The 20824-nt window shown below is 26.5% G+C and overlaps 1 protein-coding gene across 4 annotated transcripts in view; it reads right to left on the bottom strand.

The window, feature by feature from the left end:
* Positions 1-20824, bottom strand: part of LOC100199803 (uncharacterized) — a 111751-nt gene that overhangs the window by 56967 nt on the left and 33960 nt on the right. For all 4 annotated transcript variants that reach the window (XM_065816476.1, XM_065816478.1, XM_065816479.1 and 1 more), the window contains exons 6-8: positions 19783-19843; positions 15816-15925; positions 10403-10440 (exon numbers count right to left, since the gene is read on the bottom strand). In XM_065816476.1, the coding sequence (XP_065672548.1) occupies positions 10403-10440; positions 15816-15925; positions 19783-19843 (209 nt within the window). The remainder of the gene's footprint in view (positions 1-10402; positions 10441-15815; positions 15926-19782; positions 19844-20824) is intronic.

Here is a 20824-nt window from a genome sequence, read left to right as displayed (position 1 = left end):
TCACCATAATTTGATCAACTGAAATCTTGAGATTTTTATGAGATACCTTTTTATTATTTTGCAAAATGTAATAAATGTATAAAAAAAAAATTTTTTTCTGTTATTATAACTTAGTAAAACTTATTATTTATGTATGAACTTCTAGTTTAGATTTTTATTTAGATTGTTTTCATAATTAAAAGTAAATTCTTAATTTATCTATTTATATAAATTTACAATAACATTTTATAAACTTACATAAATAAGGTTAGGTGTCACTCATATAGTTAAAAACTAGTCAATGGAGTGACACCTAAAAAAAAAAAACAGAATAAATAAAAATAAATCACAGAAGGTATTATAAATAAGAAAAAAAATTAAAAAAAAAAAAAAAAAGAAAGGAAAATAAAGCACTAATAAATAAAGATGATATTATTAAATGCAATAATAATATAATAAAAATAATAATATTAATAATAATGTGAATAAAAAAATATTATGCCATATTATATTAATATTATGCCATTATGCAGAAACTGTTTTGAGAATGTCACATTTATTATAACAAGCAAAAAGATAGCACAACTCATCAAAAATAAAGAAAGTTATTTCCTTATTTTCGATTTTGTATACATTAAAATATCTTTTACATACACTTTATACAATACAAAAATTTTGTTCTTTGAAATTTATAATGTTTTAAATATGGTGCTTATCAGTATACTAAATAATGACACTGATGTGTCAGATAAACTAAAAATAAAGATTGTAATTTTTTTCTTAAACAACAGGAACTTTTTATTTAGAGTATATATTTTAATTGATATTGAAAACATAGTGATAGACAATCATTCATTTGTTATAGAAGGTATGAAGTAGTTTTTAGACTGACGTATAGCATTTTCTATTTATAGTAAAACTATCCAAATGTTAAGTATTTATACACATAATAACTTTTTTAGGTAATATGGCCCCAACAAAAACGTTGCTTATATTTCACAAAGCATTCAAAAAACATTTAATTGATAGTTTCACATTGCCTTCTGATTCAAAGATTGAGTGTAGGAACGGCCATATACTTTTATATTTATTGAAAATGGAGAGTCGTTTACTAAAACTGTTGAATTAGCCAATCAGTATTTTGGCTTCAACTTAACCACTAATAATATCTATAGCCTTGTAAATATAGCCAAAAAATGGACTCACAATTATAAAAGAAGTTCAAATTTTTTTTTTTGCCTAGTGGATACAATAGCACAGTCATTATAGTCAACTTCTAGCAGTACCAATTACCCTCGTGAAACAGTTTCAACATTGTCAGAACATGAAAAAGTATTATCTCCAAATAATAGTAATCCTGTATCTTCCACATGTGATATTTCAGACTTTCAAAGTACTTTAAGAGAAAAACTTACTCCTAAGAAAATAATGTTTAAAAAAAGGTTGTCAGTTTTGTCTTCAATATTAGCTAGTACTTCTAGGAAATACCAAAATAAGATAGCTTTAGTAAAAGCCAAATTGAAGAGCATGACATATAAATTAAAAGTTTTAAGGCAAAGTGTTAAGAGAAAAGAAGAAATAATAAAAGCTTTAAGGGCAGAAGTTAGACCTAAAAAAAAAATTACAAACAAACTACTACAGTAGGCATATTTGCAATCTTATAATTTCAAAAAATGCAAGAAAAATTAAAGAGAGAGAAAAGTTAAGACAAGTAATGCTAAAAAATAATGTTGTTAATAGAAAAAATAAAATAGCAATTGCCAATTTAGAAAATGATATGATCCAAATGGAGGAAGGTGATTGTCAAGTTGCATTCAGGTCAGATGATAATAAAACTTATACATTACAAACTAGGATGGTAATTTATAGCATGTTGTTGTCTAATGTCCCAACAATTAACATTCCATTCCTGTTTGAGAAAATTCTACAATATCTTGGTGTTAAATTTTTGGATATTCCCCAGCATAGTACTGTTGAGCAAATGGCTCGTGAGCTTGGCAGTATATCTGACCTGCAATCAGCAGAGTGGGCTATCAGTAATAATAATCTTACTCTTGGGTTTGATTCCACAACGCAAGAAGGTGTTCATATTAACAGTGTACACTTAACATCAAAGAATAAATGTCAAGTCATTGCTCTAGACCAGTTACCAGGAGGGACAGCTGATGATTATGAAAACCATATATGTAAAGCTGTAGATCATATGGCTTCAATTTATTCAGATTTTCACTTGCTCTCCTTTGTGGATTGTCGTAGTTTGATCATCTCAAATATATCCAATACAATGTCAGACAGAGTGGCAGTACTCTACAAAATGATGTTTAAAGACGTCAAAGGTGATCCAAAAGGATTTGTTAATTTTTTAGACAATAACAGATTACCACGATGTATCATTCCAAGATATCGTGGCAACCGTCTTCACGTAGTGTTCCATACTTGTTTTATTTTCATTAAACACTATAAAGAGTTAGAACATTTTCTTACTGTTGGAACAGTAAAATGTCAAAGTTTACAAAGGCTACTACGTGCAGCTTTTTTAAATTCAACTGCAATAAAACAAATGTGTGTGCTTGCAGTATTTGGAAAACTTCTTACTGGACCCTGGATGCAAATATTTTATGTGTCAGCAGATAATGCAAGTTTTGACCATGTTGCTGGTATTTAGGTAGTAAAATATGTTTTGCAAATAATTAAAAATTGCAAATCTGATCCAGGCGCACCGTTATGCAGAACAACCGATTTTTTTGGAAATCCTCTTATCCCAAATGTTTTAGAATCTCTAACAAGTTTATGTTCTATTGATGTGCAGCTTATCAAAATGATTTCTTCATGTCTTGTTGCAGTGGAAGATGTTTTGAATAGACAATATAAGAGGTATTTCTTGATTACAGTTACTGAGATACTCAAAGAAGAGACAGCAAGTGCAAGACTTCACAATATAGATAGTGAAGAGTTAATGGGTATGTTTAGTGATGCCAAAGAACGATCACCTAATGCAACAATTTGTTATATATCTTCCAAGTTAAGGTCAAAAAAGAATAAGACTTTAGATTTATTTGGATAGCCTTAACCAATTATCTAGAGAAAATGTTGTTTCATGATCAGTTCATGCAGCTCGTAAACAAAGAATGATAAATTGATTAAAGCATGCTGAAATTCGAGCAGAGATTTCTAAAAGACAGGCACGCAAGCGTCAAAAAATGGATGAAAAACAAACAAAAAAAGTTAGAGCGAGAGCTGCAAGTTCTAACTAACAATAAAATAAAAATTTTATATAAACACTTACCTACAAAGCAACTTGATGATTTAGATGCGGTTATGTCCGAAAAAATTGTAGGCAGAAAACTCTGTCACGAATGGTACGACAAATTGAAGTCTGTCTTGTATGATGGGAGAGTAGAAAAAATAAATAAAAGGAATGAAGACAGAATTTACACTATCTCGTACTGGAAAAAAGATGAAACTGATTCAGAAGCTATTGACTATTGCATGAAAAAACTCCAGCTTGCAGCTGATGTTATATTAGGAGAGTTGATATTTTCATAAAATGACTGTGGTTTTTTAAGTGAACATGTAATAAACTGTGAAATATTAGTTTGTAATGTAAGTATATTATATATAAATAAAGTTACATGTTATATAAATGTATATTATATATATATGTATATAAATAAAGCACCAGCAATAGGTGTGGCTTGTAAAATAGGTAAGATAGACTTGCAAAATAGGCAAGCCAAGTACTGCAAGTGGTGTAACTTGCAAATTAGGTACTGCAAGTGGTGTGACTTGCAAAACAGGTACTGCAAGTGGTGTAGCTTGCAAAAAAGTATCTGCAAGTGGTGTGACTTGCAAAATGGTACCCGCAAGTGGTGTGACTTGCAAAACAGGTACTGCAAGTGGTGTGACTTGCAAAATGGTACCTGCAAATGGTGTGACTTGCAAAACAGGTACTGCAAGTGGTGTGACTTGCAAAATGGTACCCGCAAGTGGTGTGACTTGCAAAACAGGTACTGCAAGTGGTGTGACTTGCAAAATGGTACCTGCAAGTGGTGTGACTTGCAAAACAGGTACTGCAAGTGGTGTAGCTTACAAAAAAGTATATGCAAGTGGTGTGACTTGCAAAACAGGTACCGCAAGTGGTGTAGCTTACAAAACGGTACCTGCAAGTGATGTGGCTTGCAAGTTTGGTGCCGCAAGTGGTGTGACTTGCAAAAAGGTACCAAGTCAGTTCAGGTTAGCCTGCACATGTAAACTTTTTTATGCCTTTATTAGTTTTCACATGTATTAAAAAGTTGTATTAGTAAATATCGAATAGATTTTTTTTGGAGATTCAATATACAATCCAAATGAAATTTAATGTATAGTCTTTCAAATTACATGTTGTAATTTTTTAAAGTGTTAATGCAAAATATTGTAAACATTAAATAATTTTTTCACTATATTGGATTAAATAGAGTAGTTTTTTTATTACCTTTATTTTTAATGATTTTAGGTTTAATTGACAAAAAAAAAAAAAATTCAAAATAATGTGAAATGATACAGAACCAAAAATAAAAAGTGACATGTCATGCTGATTTGGCATGGAATGTCCAAATTGCAAATGATGTGATTTGCAACTTTATGATAGACTGCTCTGGCTTACGTTCTCGTCGTGTCTATAGTTAACAATGATTATTAAATTTCATTATTGAAACTTAAATTTGTAATCATTAACTAAAAGCCAAGACAAATTAATTACAATTTTTCTTTCAAAATAATATTTAGTTTTTCTTTTTTTTTAGATTAAAGAGGGAAACGGTTACAATGCTCTGTTTTATAAAAATATAGATTCTTTGATGCATCTTGTAATGTGGTAAAAAAAATTTTATACTAATTTCCATTATTTTAAATAGTATCAGTTTAAATTTATTAAAATTATTAAAACGCTTTTTAAATTTTTTTAGGTTTTGCAACATATATTAATGGTATAAAGATTGATTTTGGGTAAGGGGCATACGCCCCTTACCCAAAGTCAATCTTTATACCATTAATATATGTTGTAAAGAAGTGAAATATAATTTTTGAATTTTGTATTAGATTTATTTATTTTAATAAAAATAGAGATATTTATGTTAATTTGTCATTTTTGATAATATGCTGTGTTACTACCTAAATACGCCCTGTTGCTCAAAACTATTAAAAATTTGTAGTTCACTTTTACACCTTTCTTTTGATACCAAGTGGTAGGTGTTTTGATAATAATTGACAAAGTTATAACAATTTACGTTAAGAATAACTTAATTTTGACCACAGTTTCTTCAAGAAATCCATATATCAAAAATTTGTTACTTAAAACCTTATAACTTTTTGTTGAATTGTTCGATTTTCTTAATTTTTCACCATTAAAATACTGAATTATAGCTCTTTCTAATGATATATAACAATATATAAATTAATCAATTTAAAAATTTCACGTAACATATCTACATATATATATATATATATATATATATATATATATATATATATATATATATATATATATATATATATACACATATATACATATATACATATATTTAGTCTGTGGTAGTTATAAAAAACGTTTGCTGTAGCATGTTTTTGTTTTTAGTTCAACGTATCGTTAAGTGTTTTAGTTAAATAAACTAGCATAATAACAAGTAAATTTAAAAACAAATTTTTAAAACATAATATTTTTATGTTAATAAATCACAAATTTTGCAATAAATTTTTTCAAAAAACTTAAATCAAGTTTATCTGATATTACTATTTTATTTTATTAACATTCGGCTGTTTGCGCGTGTAAAAAAACATAAAAAAATCAGGAAGAGGCGGGTCTTGAACCACAGACATTTCCATTTAAGTCAACACCTTATCCAAATAAGCTAAACACACATATAAGTAGGAGAACAATCCATTTACTTATTTTAAAAAGTATTATTCTGTTTTCCATATAAAAAATAAACTTAATTAAAATTAACTAAATTAATCGACTTATTGCAAAACTAATTATTGAATATTGTATTGGCATCAAGCAAAAGTGCAAGCTTGAAGAAGATCAGGAAGTGACTCAAAAATTGATTGCAGGATTTGATGTTCACAGACTAAGCAGAGATGAGGAGTAAATAAAAGCATTGGGAAAAATTAAGATAAAGCGAACTTTAAAGAACACAAGATGAATACTTTTCTTCGAAAATAAGTAATCAATTTTTTTTATATACAACACTGAGTACAATATAATCCAACATAATTAAATTTTGAAAGATTTTAAAATCTTTCTTTTTTTAATAAATTAAGGAAACGGTTTAAAAAATGATTTTATATATATTTTTAGGTTAATTTTTTAACAATTTATATTTCTACCTCAAGAAATCGTTTTTAAAATGATCTAATATATATATATATATATTTAAGATATATATATAAAATTGATATTTAAAACTTGAATCTTATATTTTCATTTAACCGCCAAGGGGGAAACCCTTGTAATTTAAACTTGATTTAAGTTTTTTGAAAAAAAACTTTTTGTATTGACGTCAAATATAAGTGCATAAGAAACAAAATGGCGTTTAAAATTAAAAAGTTTTTTGTTAACATCTCATTCAATAGTTTGTTTTGGAAAGTTTAATTAACTTTTAACTTATTTTCTTATGTTTATCCATGATATGAACACAACTTGTCTCAGCACTTGGGGATCTTTCTAAAGAACAGAGCAATATCAAATTAGTAAAAACATTAATCTAATTCATTTCTTTAATAACTTGTTTCTCTATCGTAGTTTCATCAAGGAGATATATATATATATATATATATATATATATATATATATATATATATATATATATATATATATATATACACACACACACACACACACACACACATATATATATATATATATATATATATATATATATATATATATATATATATATATATATATATATATATGTATATATATATATTAGACTTACTTGACAAAAAATTATCACTTTTTGATTGCTTGAAACACTTTCATAAAAGAGAACTTGAAAGTGATTTCTCCTTTATGACAATTTGGGGTTTGCAGTGGCTGGTGGATTTTACTGGTTTTACTGATTTTACTTTTAAATGCTAACAATTATTTTATATTCTTACAAGTCCTCTACTTAATGCTTTCTCAGATTATCTTTTTCTACTGACTTTTCAAGGAAACCCTATAAACAATTTATTGCAAAGCTGGTATCTGTTATGATTGCCTCTGCTAAGCTTGAGCATAAGTTCCATTTCAATTAAATGCTTTTCTTGGACAGATGTTAACTGCATTTAGCTACTATTTTGTAGAAAACCTCTTAGGCAAAGACTTTAGGGCTGATCAGAAAATTATGATTGACCACCTTTGCACTCCTTCTTCATCTATTAGGCCAGCGTAGATGTAAACCTGTGCTGCTTTGTTTCCTGTCTAAAATGATGGTAGCTCTCTAGAAACCAATTTCATCAACAGCTGTAAAATATTAGAGTATTACCAGTGCCATGTTGTGCATGCACGATGTCTCAGTTAATTTTTTTAATGTGCATTGTCAAGGCCACATAAGGAGCCAAGTTACAATTTAAGTTTTGATTTAATTTAAGTTTACAATTGAACTATTAAAACAAGCAAAAAAACTAAAGAAAGAAAGTTTAAAGACAAGTGCAAAACATGATTATGCTTGACTCTTGAAAGTGATTTCTCCTTTATGAAAATTTGGGGTTTGCAGTGGCTGGTGGATTTTACTGGTTTTACTGATTTTACTTTTAAATGCTAACAATTATTTTGATATTGTTGATATATAATTATGAATGGCAATATTCTTACAAGTCCTCTACTTAATGCTTTCTCAGATTATCTTTTTCTATTTTTTTTCTATTATTTTTGTTTCCTGTCTAAAATGATGGTAGCTCTCTAGAAACCAATTTCATCAACAGCTGTAAAATATTAGAGTATTACCAGTGCCATGTTGTGCATGCACGATGTCTCAGTTAATTTTTTTAATGTGCATTGTCAAGGCCACATAAGGAGCCAAGTTACAATTTAAGTTTTGATTTAATTTAAGTTTACAATTGAACTATTAAAACAAGCAAAAAAACTAAAGAAAGAAAGTTTAAAGACAAGTGCAAAACATGATTATGCTTGACTCTTATGTTGTCAAACTTAGTCTGAAAGTCTACCAGAAGAAACTGGATCCAGTGTCAATATTGCAAGCAATGTTCCCACAAAATGTCCACAAAATTAATTAAACTTTCCAAAACAAATTATTGAATGAGATGTTAACAAAAAACTTTTTAATTTTAAACGCCATTTTGTTTCTGGCAAAGGAGAGTTCTGGCTCTTTGACTATTTTTATTTTTTAAATCAAGTCTGATTAATGCACTTATATTTGACGTCAATACAACAAGTTTTTTCACATACTGGTCAAAACTTTATTAGATTAATTGCAAATTAATTGAAGATATTAAAGACAAGTATTTATTTATCATACTTATATTTCATATTTTAGTTACTCATAACAGAGTTTATGGTGGTCACAGAAAGGAATTAATTTGTTTATTGCCCAACTTACCCCACACAGCTGCTCACTCTTCCCTGCTGGAGCAGATTTGGGCAGGTTGGGCATTATCTTCTCAAACAAATTCAAAAACTTTTGTTTTTCTAACCAATTTTTAGCAGATAAAATTATTTCACTATTCAAATAAATTATTATTTGAATAATGAAAAAATTTAGTAAATCCAAGAGATCTGTTAGAAAAGCTAATAGTGTATGACAATTTTTGCTGTTTAGTTACTAACTGATTTTTACATATATAGATGTCAGATACCCCAAAAAAAAAGACGCCCTTGCAGCTGCAAAAAAAAAAAGGAAGAATGTTAAAAAACCTTACAAAAAAGACAATCAAGATGAAGATTCCAGGAAAATCCTCTAAATAAGCAAAAGAAAATCTCTCAAAAATAACAAAAGAAGTTAACTTAGAAAAAATAACCCTAACTGAACATTAAAATAAATAACTTCATTATAATTATGTACTATTTGATTTGATGCTTTCGGTACAATATGTAGTCACGACTTTTATTATGGAAGTGAAAGTAAAAAATCATTACACAGCCACTCAAAGTGGTAACTTAAAAGTTAATAAATTAATTTAACTAATAAATATTATAATTATTATTATATTATAAATTATTATAAAGCTTGCACATTTGATTACTTCTAAGTAGTTCCTCTTAAAAATCAGGAAGGAAAACATACATACCAATCTCGTGTCTTTTAAGGTTATATTGTAAATATTATTATTGAGTATAACAACTCTGTTCTTTAAGAACAACAAAGTTATTATGCATTGCGTGACACTAGAATTCTGTATTTGCCAGAGTATCTTAATTTATCAAAAATGTATGATATGTACAAGGAGCACTTCTCACAAAATAGTTTTCTGTGAAAACTACAAGTTCTATAATAATGTTTGATTATTTTAGAATATTATTAGATATCTGCAACTTTTTTTGTGACTCGTGTGTTCGGTAAAATAAGAATTGAACTATTTTTTTTTTTTGCAATTTAATGTACTGAATAAGATACAATTTTAAGAAATCAACTTGAGCATTCAATTTAGCATGTATAATTTACATTCCTCGAAAAAAATATTTAGGGCATTATATATCATGTAGTACATTACAGTAATTTACAACTTTAAAAAAATAAATGGAACTGGACTTAAAATGTAACTGGACTTAAAAGGGGATCAGTGGTTTTACTGCTTGTGTACTATATGCATATAAGTTGTCTTCATTTTGTACTGATTTTTTTAAATAAATTTATAATTTAAATAGATAACTTATTAAGTTAAGGTTAATTTTTTAAAAAGTTAGTTGGATTTTTATTTATAATAATTCCTTTTATCAGTTTTGAATAACATTTTATTAATTTTTTTTTTTTTTTTTTTCAAATAAGCTAAGAATAACATTTTTTTGATAACATTACAAAATGAGTTGCACTGTCAAATTTAATGTTTTGAAATATTTTCAAATAACGTCTGTGGATGTCAGCTAGATGATTATCAGAGTTTGATCTCTCTGGTAGTACTGCACTCAACTTGTTTCTCCACACAGCGACCTTGTTTGTCAAGGTTCGTGTTTCGGAGTCATAGAGTGGCCTTCTTGGCCCATAACACAAAAAATAAAAAAAGCATTTCGCTTATCAAATTTCAGAGTCTCTTCTGTTGTTATATCACCATTTCCATCATGTGCACCATGCACACAAATCATTTTTCATTATTTTTTTTCTTTCTTTCATTATAAATATTTTTTTCGGTATTAAATTTATAAAGATTTACTTTATTTAAAAAAAGCATAATTAATAATAAATAATTAAAAACTGTTTACTGTTATTATTAAAGTATTGATTTTTACCTTTTTTCTTTATCTTCATTTACTTGGAGACATGAACCCTTTCAAAAAAGATGAATTTTAAAAAGTATAACATAAAAATTTCCATTACAAATTTTTAGAACAAATATTATACAACATTGTCGTTTTTATTTAAAGAAAAATAAATTTAAATTTTATTCAAAATGCCAAAAAAAAAAATGCAAAAAAACTAATAGTTTAAACTTTTTTTTTAACTGTAATTATTCAAATTATAAAATTGAGTAATTAAGTAATACTTAACAAAATATAAACTAAATAAAGTTGAAAAAAATAAACACAAAAAAAGTAGTAATTAAAGCTTTATATTTGTATATATTTATATAAATTTATATTTGTTTTAATATTAGTGAAGAAAATAGTTTACTTATACAGGTGTAAGAATGGCAATTGCGGGAACCCAAATGCAGAAAATGCGGGAAACCTGGGATAATGTACCAATTATTAATCCCTAAATTTCGGGATAAATCTCCAAAAATTTCCAGGGATTTCATAATTCAGTTAAAACAATAAAAATAAAAACATGTGCATAACATTTACAGAAGGCTCTTTATTAACTTATGCGGACTTAACTTCAGTTAAGTTAGCATTTTTTTCAGCAAAATGCATGGAACTAAACTTTTTAATTAGTATATAATTATAATTAGTTAAATAAAGTTTATTACTTAAACTTTAATAAAGTTAAAAAAAATTTTATTATTATTAGTTAAATTAAATCTTTTTTATAAATTATTGACGATACTAAACTTTACTAAACACATGACTATGTAGATATACTTCAGAAATGAGACTTTTTGCAAACAGGGTCCTAACCCTTGCAAAACTATAAGATTTAGGAGGGGTTGATAGGCGGGGTTAGAAAGAAATGTACAGTACTTTATATATTATAATTTTATCCTTACATTTAATATTTATTAAACACTGGCATATATTTATATATTTTTAAACTCTAAATTACTTCCAACAAGATTGCAAGCAACCACTATTAAGTTATGAGTTACTTTAAAATAGAGAATAAGTTAAAATACTAGGAAACGTATAACTGAAGACTTAAGTTGCAAGTTGTATAAAAAAGGTAAGCATCAAGATGGGTAGGAGTTATAAGGTTTTTTTGATGTGCATGGAAAAAAACTGGATTAATAAAAGTTTTTATAACATGAAGGGCCAGATACAGTAAAAATATGCAACTTGTTGAATAATAAGCCAAGAAAGAATAAGTTTTGGTTTATTGTAATAGAGATGATAGCTCATTTGAGCATTGACCATGTTCAATCTCTGTATTGCTGGTTATGAACTTGACAACTTACATTGAAGAGGTTTTTAATTATCTCAACTTTGATGTTGTCTTTGGAAAAAAAAAAGATAGCTTCTTTTTGCTGGGAATAAGGTGGGAAGTATATCAAATTCCATTTTGAAGTTATTAATTAGAAATCATCTGGATCTGTGTATGACTTTCATTTATTTTGTATGTATAAGGGTTCAGATTTTCATGAGAATATTGTCTTTACTTTTGCGCATTATGTTAACCTATATTTTTGTGAATTATGTCAACCTTTACTTTTGTGCATTATGTCAACTGCAAAAAAATTCATTATTCAGACTTTAAATTTAAAGGCAAAAAAATTCAGTTGTTCTTCAGATTGGAGATTCATTTCATCAGTAATGGTCATCAGGGTTCATCTGCTAGCTTTCCAAATTCTACAGACCTATTTAAGTTGATATCTCTAAGAAGCCATGCATCTATGCCACACACACATGCTAGGTCTAATATCCTAAGAAGAGCAATACTACCACTTACAATGAAAACATGAAAATAGACAATGTGGAAACTTAAAAACTCTAGGTAAGATTTTTTATTTAATTATAGCTTTTGAGAATCTTTAAGGAGTACAATAAAATCTTTAACTTTCAGATTATCAGATTTGGCAGTTAAAAGAAATAAACATATTTGTGATTCATGTAAATATCGACATGAGTTTACAAAGTAAATCTAAAAGTATTTGGGGAATGACTGAATTCACAAGAATAACAGTGTCTAAAAGTGTTTGACTAGCAATTATTTACTTACATTTTTTGCCACCATTTTTTGCAATCATTTTTTTCTCACTTTTTGTTCAGGCTATAGAAGTAACCTTAACTTTGTTCATATATTACATTAATATACACACTGTATAATATTTAGTAATATAAAACATAAATTCCTTTTAAAAAAATTTATATATATATATAAATATATATATAACAGGGCTCGAAATATAGAACTTTTTTCTACCCGACAATTTGTCCAGTTAAGACTCAAGTTTGCCAGACATGTCCGATTAAAATTAAAAAAGTGCAATCAAATGCCATTCCTGAACACGCTTAAAATATATTGTTTTTACAACTTGACCACATGATTTGTTTTGACAACTCTAGGCAGGGTTCTGAAGAAATTTTGCATAGGGACGTTTGGCTTTTTTTGCCAAGTAACAATTCTAAAAAGAAAGAAAAAAAAAGGTCCTCGTTGGCCAACATTTGCCAACTGTAGATCTAATTTTGCTGACTCAAGTGCCCTATTTGTCGACTAATAAAATTCATAGGGAGCTAGACACCCCTATACCCCTCGGGTCGCCCTGACTCTAGGCATTTCAAAATGCACTGAAAATAAAAAACAAATTTGTATGATAAATTATTTCTCAAAAAAAATCTTAAATAAAAAGAAAAAATCTAAGTTCAAAAAAACAAAATTTGAAAAAGAAAATATATTTATATTTAACTTTTTAAAAATTACTATATAATACAAAATGCTTTGATAAATATTAAATACATAATCATTACGTAAATATATTAAATACATAAATAATGTAATTAAATACATAATTAGATATGTATAATAAAAATACAAAATTATTAAAAACATCAATTACTATGCAAATATATTAAATACATAAATTATTATTATTATTATTAATTAATTTATTTATAAAACATTATTATTAATTTATTATTTATAAAATATTATTATTATTATTAAATTATTACTTTATTAAATAAAGTAACAAATTAATTATGTTTACAATAAACCCATTTTATTTAAATTACCAAAGTATATTACATGTAATTATGTTTATGTAAATATGTATTTTTTAATAAATCTTTTTAAAAAAATTTTTAGCATGAAAACAAATGTTATGTAACAACTCAAATTTAATAGTGTAATAAAAAGTACTGGTTTCTATAAGCATTAAAATAACTGTTACGTTAAAATTTTTATAAAATAAATTTAAAATTTATTTCAAATTTATAAAAACCATTTGACAAAAAAAAATAATAATAATAATAAACTATAAATTTAAATTAATAACTATATGCAACGTTTTAACATGAATGATAAAAACTGGGCTACTTAATACAAAAAAATGTAATGCTTTGGCATCTTTTAAAAAAAGAATGAACTCAAAAAAATGATGTATTTTATTAATGTAGCCATGTGTTCAACTTTAATTTTTTTTTGTATAAAAAATAAAAATTTCAAAAATAATGTTTATACAATACTGAATTTGTTAACTATTTTGGAAAACTAAATGATTAGAAAATAAATGCACATAAAATATGTTGGACAAAATGACCAACAGATGTCATTTTTTACCAGACAAGTGCCAGACAATGTCCAATATCTGGCATTTATTTTGAGCCCTATATATATATATATATATATATATATATATATATATATATATATATATATATATATATATATATATATATATATATATATATATATATATATATATATATATACAAACAAAAACAAAATTTTTTTTTATCTGCGAAAAAAACCTTTTTATTAAACATAAAACTGTATATAAAAATGTTATTGAACATAATTACAAAAAATATGAATAAAAAAACTGCAATATATAAAAAATTAATGCAACAATAATGGGTCGTCTACATTAGAATTTAAAATATTCCCCACAAACTTTTTTTTAAGCGACACATTTTTTTTATCGATTTGCAAACTTTGTTTGGAACTCTTTACCACAAGGTATCTAATTTTTAATTAAGCTATATATAGATCTTATTTGTACCTTGACTAATTTTTTGTCCATCTAAGCCCAAATAGCAGCGGTTGGATTCAAGTCTGGTGAACTACAAAGTAGTCAAAACTACTTTGCTTTCTTTCTCCATGTTTTTACTGTACAAGCTGTGTGGATAAGCTCAAAATCTTGTTGAAATATTAGCAATTCATTTTGATCAATTAGATAAAATCATGCAGTTTTCTAGTCTCTCTATATATGCATGTTGGTTGATTCGACCCAAAAATTATAAATGATACACACCTACTCCAATAAAATAAAAGCAGCCCCAAATAACAACACTTCAGCCACTTTGCAACCCCAGAACAACAAAGCAATTACTATACTTTTCTGATTTAAATTTTTTACATAAAGTTTGCTTTTTCCATTTACTACTTTGAAGTTACTTTTATCACTAAAAGTCACTTGCTTCCACTTCTCCATAGACTACCCGCTTCTCTCCTTACTCCACCTTAATCTTGTAAGCTAATCTCTGGCCATAAGCATAGGTTTTCTAACTGCTGCATAAGCACCAATTTTTTTCCATAGTAAAATATTTTTGTATAAAAAGAAATATGGTGTTCATTGTTTTTCGTTGAATGTGTTGATAAGTTCACAATAGCTTCACCTCTGATTGGCTATAACTTGATGAAATTTATAACTGTTTTTGCGCTCTGTAGCTTTTTTTAACTTTCCTGATCCTGCATAATGTTGGATGCCACCTGTTATTTTAAATGTTTTTAGAGAATATCTAAATGCAATTCTCTAAAATTTTATTGTTATTTCTCTATAACTGATCCTTTTTTACTTAATATTTGCCACTTTAGTTGCAGACTGCTTTTCGACTCATTTTGATGTATCTTAAGTCTCAAGTCTTACCAAAATATTTAAAAAGGCTTTAAACTGATTATCATAAGTAAATTTATCATTTTATAAGAAATTATTAAATTCACATATAAATTAATCAAATAATTATGAAAAACAGTTGGGTTGAAAAGAAAGTAGAACGGAATGTTATTATATTTAATAAAACTAAATTATTAAAAAAAAGTGAACTTGTCATAGTTGTAAAGAAATATTTTTCTGAAATATTTATAAATATTTATTTATAAAAACTCATCAATATTTGCCTTTAGCAAATATTGATGTTAAAAATGGTTTTGCAACTATTAGTATTAATTATTTTTAAATGAATTTGCACCTTACTTAGCTACTAATCTGTTTTAGGACTAAACTAAAACCATTTTAAACTCATGATACCTGATATTTGGTTAACTGAACTGTAAAGCACAAAATATTATAAAGCAGAAATATATAAAGAAAACCAAAAGTTTACAAACCCGTTTTACTATTGGAGAATTTACTTCTTCTAAAGTCCTACTCAAGTCATTGTGGCTGCGTGAACGACCATGACCAAACAAAAACTTAGGCGCCATCAATGGTGTTTTTTCTTAAAGTATGAAAATTAGCCTTGATTAAATTTAATAACTTTTTAAAAAAACTATAATTCTAACATAAAATAGATAACAAAAAATACATATAAAATAACAAACATAATAAGATAAAAAAAGAAAACACCATAATAACAGGTTGGTATGAAAGTGTTTACTGCAAAAAACATATCAGTGCTTTCTGAAGTAAATACTGAAGTAAATACTAGTGACTTTTTATTTCAGCCAAAGTTTCACCATATATATATATATATATATATATATATATATATATATATATATATATATATATATATATATATATATATATATATATATATATATATATATATATACATACATACATATATATATATATATATATATATATATATATATATATATATATATATATATATATATATATATATTAGGTACATATATGAATGTACAAAAAAATATAAAAGCTAGTCATTAAATCAAAAAATTCTAAATCACTTCATGTTTCACTCGAAAAGTCTTATGATTAAATTACTTTAACCTCATTTACTAGGTACTGCAAGGGTATTGATACAAAATAAAAAAAACTTTGTCCAAAAATTTTGTACACAAGCTAAACAAAGAACAAAATGCAAAAACACTTCAAAAGACAATCTAGGCATCCTTGATTAGCCATTTTACTATGTCATCCATTGACAGGAAAGCACTGTCAAGCCAATTGACAGCAACAAACCTGCTTCCACAAAATCAACTAATTTTGCTAAACATAATGAATTTAGAGAAGCAGTCAAAGCTGCAAAACAACAGCTCAGTACCTCAACAAAAACAGTCAGCGCTATTGCTAATAACCACCCTATCAGCAGTACCACTAAAACCTGCTACTAAAAACTGCTGGAATTTCTTCACTCTTCTCATAGATTTTTACTTGATAGTGATAAGTAAAAGTCTATGAGAAGCAAACTCTTCCTGTTATCTCCAAATGAGGGTACAGTTATGAAACTCAGTGTAATAGTTAAGGCCTACAACTTTTTCAATCTCTATCAAAAATAGTCAACTTTCCAACTCGTTTTCCAGACAGCCCAAATCATTTACCTTCTCCCCTTGTTTTTGTCTAGTTTCTGATCCAAGTCAGTGCTTGATTTCTCCACATTCACCTTTAGGTGCTACTGATCACAGTTTGATCTCTCTAAAACTGTTAAATCATTCTTCTTCATCATCAGAATCCCTTATCATCGAAACCACTTATAACTACCTAAAGGCTGACTGGGACTATTTCCATAGTTTTCTTCTTGATGGCCCTTGGGAATAAATCTTTTGTCTTCCTGCTGAAAAATGTGCTTCTTACATAACTGCTTGGATTCAGACTGGCATGGAAACTTTTATTCCCTCTCGACAATTCCAAGTCAAGCCTCACTCATCTCCATGGTTTTCCTTGAATTGTAATGCTGCAATTTCCAACTTTAACCATTACTTTCATATCTATCAGCAAAACATTACTCCAGAAAAAAGACGTCGGTTTAGTATTGCTAGAAACCATTGAAAAAGGTTTTGTCTAATCCCCAAGCTCACTATTCTCAGGCCACAAAACCTCATATTTCATCTCAAAAAATAGGCTCTCCTGACTTATGGAGATTTTTTAACATTGTCTATAATAAGGGCAAAACTGTTATTCCACCTCTCTTGTATGGATCAGATTTGTCACCTCACCTAAAGACAAAGCTGAATTGTTTGCTAAGAACTTTTCATCATTCTCATCTCTTGATTCCATTAATTGCGTTCTACCTGATATAGCCGACAAACTGGTTGATCCATTGTTTGACATGTATCACTCCAGCTTCTGTATCTAAAATGATTTCCTGCTTAGACTCTTCTACAGCTTTTGGTGCAGACATACCTGTTATAGTCTTGGAGAAGTGTTCTCTGGAGCTGTCATCTATACTTTTAAAACTATTTAACAAGTGTTTATCAGAGTCTTGCATTCCAGCCTGCTGGAAAGCAGCATCTGCTATCCCTATTTTCAAAAATTCTGGAGAATTTTATGACTCGTCTAACTACTGCCCATTAGTCTTCTTCCTATCGTAACTTACTTTTTGATCATCAATAACTTACTTTTTGATCATCAATATGGATTTTAATTGCCTCGTTATACAGCTCATTTGTTAACGGTAAAAACCAATAGGTTTTATGGTGCATTAAATAAATGTGAAGAGGTTAAGGTTATGGCTCTCAACATTTGATAAAGTTTGGCATGCTGGTCTTCTCCATAAGCTTTCTTCTTGCGGTGTATCAGGTAACATCTTTAGGATTATTAAATCCTTCCTTACCAATCGTAGTATAAAAGTTGTCCTTGATGGACAGCGCTCTTCTTCATATCTTGTAACTTCAGGGGTTCCTCAAGATTCTATCCTTGGCTCTATACTGTTTTTTAATTTACATTAATGATCTCCCAGAAATTCTCACATTTAAGGTGGCATTGTTTGCTAATGATACTACGATTTATTCTTGTATTGATAAGCCAACACTCTTTAATTGCTTGGAGGGGGCATTTGAGATTGAAAAGAATCTCATTTCTGCTATAGCTTGGGGCACTCAATGGCTGGTGAACTTTAACTCAAATAAAACTCAATTTTTCAGCTAATCATTACTGCAATAATCTAGATCTTCCTATATTTATGAACGGCAATGTACTCGATGAGTCATTCAGCTTTCAACTTTAATTGTGGATGCTTGAAGACTTTTTAGAAGTGAAATTGTTGGGAAAAAAAAGAGTTTATATACATTAATGCATGTAGAAAAATGAAAAAAACACTAGATAAATTATAAAACATAAAGAGGATATTGCTTGCATTTTCAAAGTCTTTATTGTCAAACAAAAAAAAGTAAAAACCTGACTGATAAACACTGACATGACCAAAAGAGTCAATGGAATATATTTTAGAGTTTAAAAATATTGCAAACAACTGGAAGCAACTGAAATGAGACTAGAAGAAAGGATGAAAATATGGGATCTGATAAAACAATTCAAATTCAATCAAACTGAAAAGATTTAAAAAGTAGATTTTTATGCTCCACAATGTTAGCTTCACTCTAAATCAACGCCATATGACCTATAATGAAACCACGATTATATGCTTCAACCTAAATACTAACTGCATTAGTTTGTGTTATAAGAACTCTTGATACAGTTACAACTGCATCTGTATAGTAACTGTATCAAAAAACAACTATATTAAAAATCATGTTTGTGCACTATAGAATGCACTTCTTAGCAACACAATCAAAATTTACACAATCATTTAAAATATTTAATTAATACTTTAAGATGCATTACATCTCTAACCGGATGAACCAATAATGACACATTAAAAATACACAGGAAGGAAAGCAAGCAAGGATTTATATATCCTCGCTTGCTTTATATATATATATATATATATATATATATATATATATATATATATATATATATATATATATATATATATATATATATATATTTATAAAAACCAAGCGAGGATATATATAAATATATATATATATATATATTTATATATATGTATAAATATATATATATATATATATAAATAATTTTTATATTTATTTATTTATATATATATATATTTATATATATATATTTATTTATACATATATTTATTTATATATATATTTATTTATATATATATATATATATATATATATATATATTTATTTATATATATATTATTTATTTATATATATTATTTATATATATATATATATATATATATATATATATATATATATATATATAAACTATTAAATAACTCATGTTAATATTTAAAAAAGCAACAAAAAGAAAATAACAATAATCAAAAATTATTAAATATAATTAACTCACTCTCAACAGGTTCACAATGTATGGCACTGATTTCAGTTGGAATTTCCAATGGAGGAAATTGCTATTCAAAAAAAAAAAAAAAGAACATATATGTATATATATATATATATATATATATATATATATATATATATATATATATATATATATATATATATATATATATATATATATATATATATATATATATATATATATATATATATATATATATATATATATATATATATATATATATATATATGTACAGTTTTCTCTTTTTGAATTTTAATGCCAGCGCACGAAAAAAGTGCTGGCAGGATTATCTTTTCTAAGTTAGCCTGGACAATTTAGAAAATTCATGTTTTTCTGCTATATAAACTAAAATAAAAGTAGCAAAAAGCTTTGAATAAATACTAGATAAAAAAATTTAAAAGAAACTAGTAAAAAAAGTTTTTTACTAGTTTTTAAAAGTAAAATTTTTTACTTTTAAAAACTAGTAAAAAACTTTAGTAAAATTTTTTTTGTACAATATAAAACAAAATGTTTTGATTTTTTTGGCAAGCGCATTTTTATTTTTGGCGCTTGCCAAAGTTTTTGTGGGCGTGTGGGCAAGCGCGAAAAGACTTGAGCACGAAAGCGCTGGTTAAATGGAGAAGATTATATATATATATATATATATATATATATATATATATATATATATATATATATATATATATATATATATATTATTAAAATTAACCAAATTTTATTTTATTCTCCGTATTTTTTCTGCAAGAATGCTCATTAAATGATATAGGGCTATATGTTTGTTTGACGAGTAAAGTTTTATGCGTTAATAATCATCAGGTAAATATACATTGTCTTTTTTGTTATAAAATATTTTATTGTTATTATGCAAATAAAACATGTAAATATATATATATATTATATATTTATATATATATATAATATATATATATATATATATAATATATATATATATATATATATAATATATATATATATATATATATATAATATATATATATATATATATATATATATATATATATATATA

This window comes from Hydra vulgaris, chromosome 13, assembly GCF_038396675.1.
Source record: "Hydra vulgaris chromosome 13, alternate assembly HydraT2T_AEP".
NCBI classification, from domain to species: Eukaryota; Metazoa; Cnidaria; class Hydrozoa; order Anthoathecata; family Hydridae; genus Hydra; species Hydra vulgaris.
Note: the sequence above shows the minus strand (reverse complement) of the source record. Positions and strands in the feature narration are given on the sequence as shown.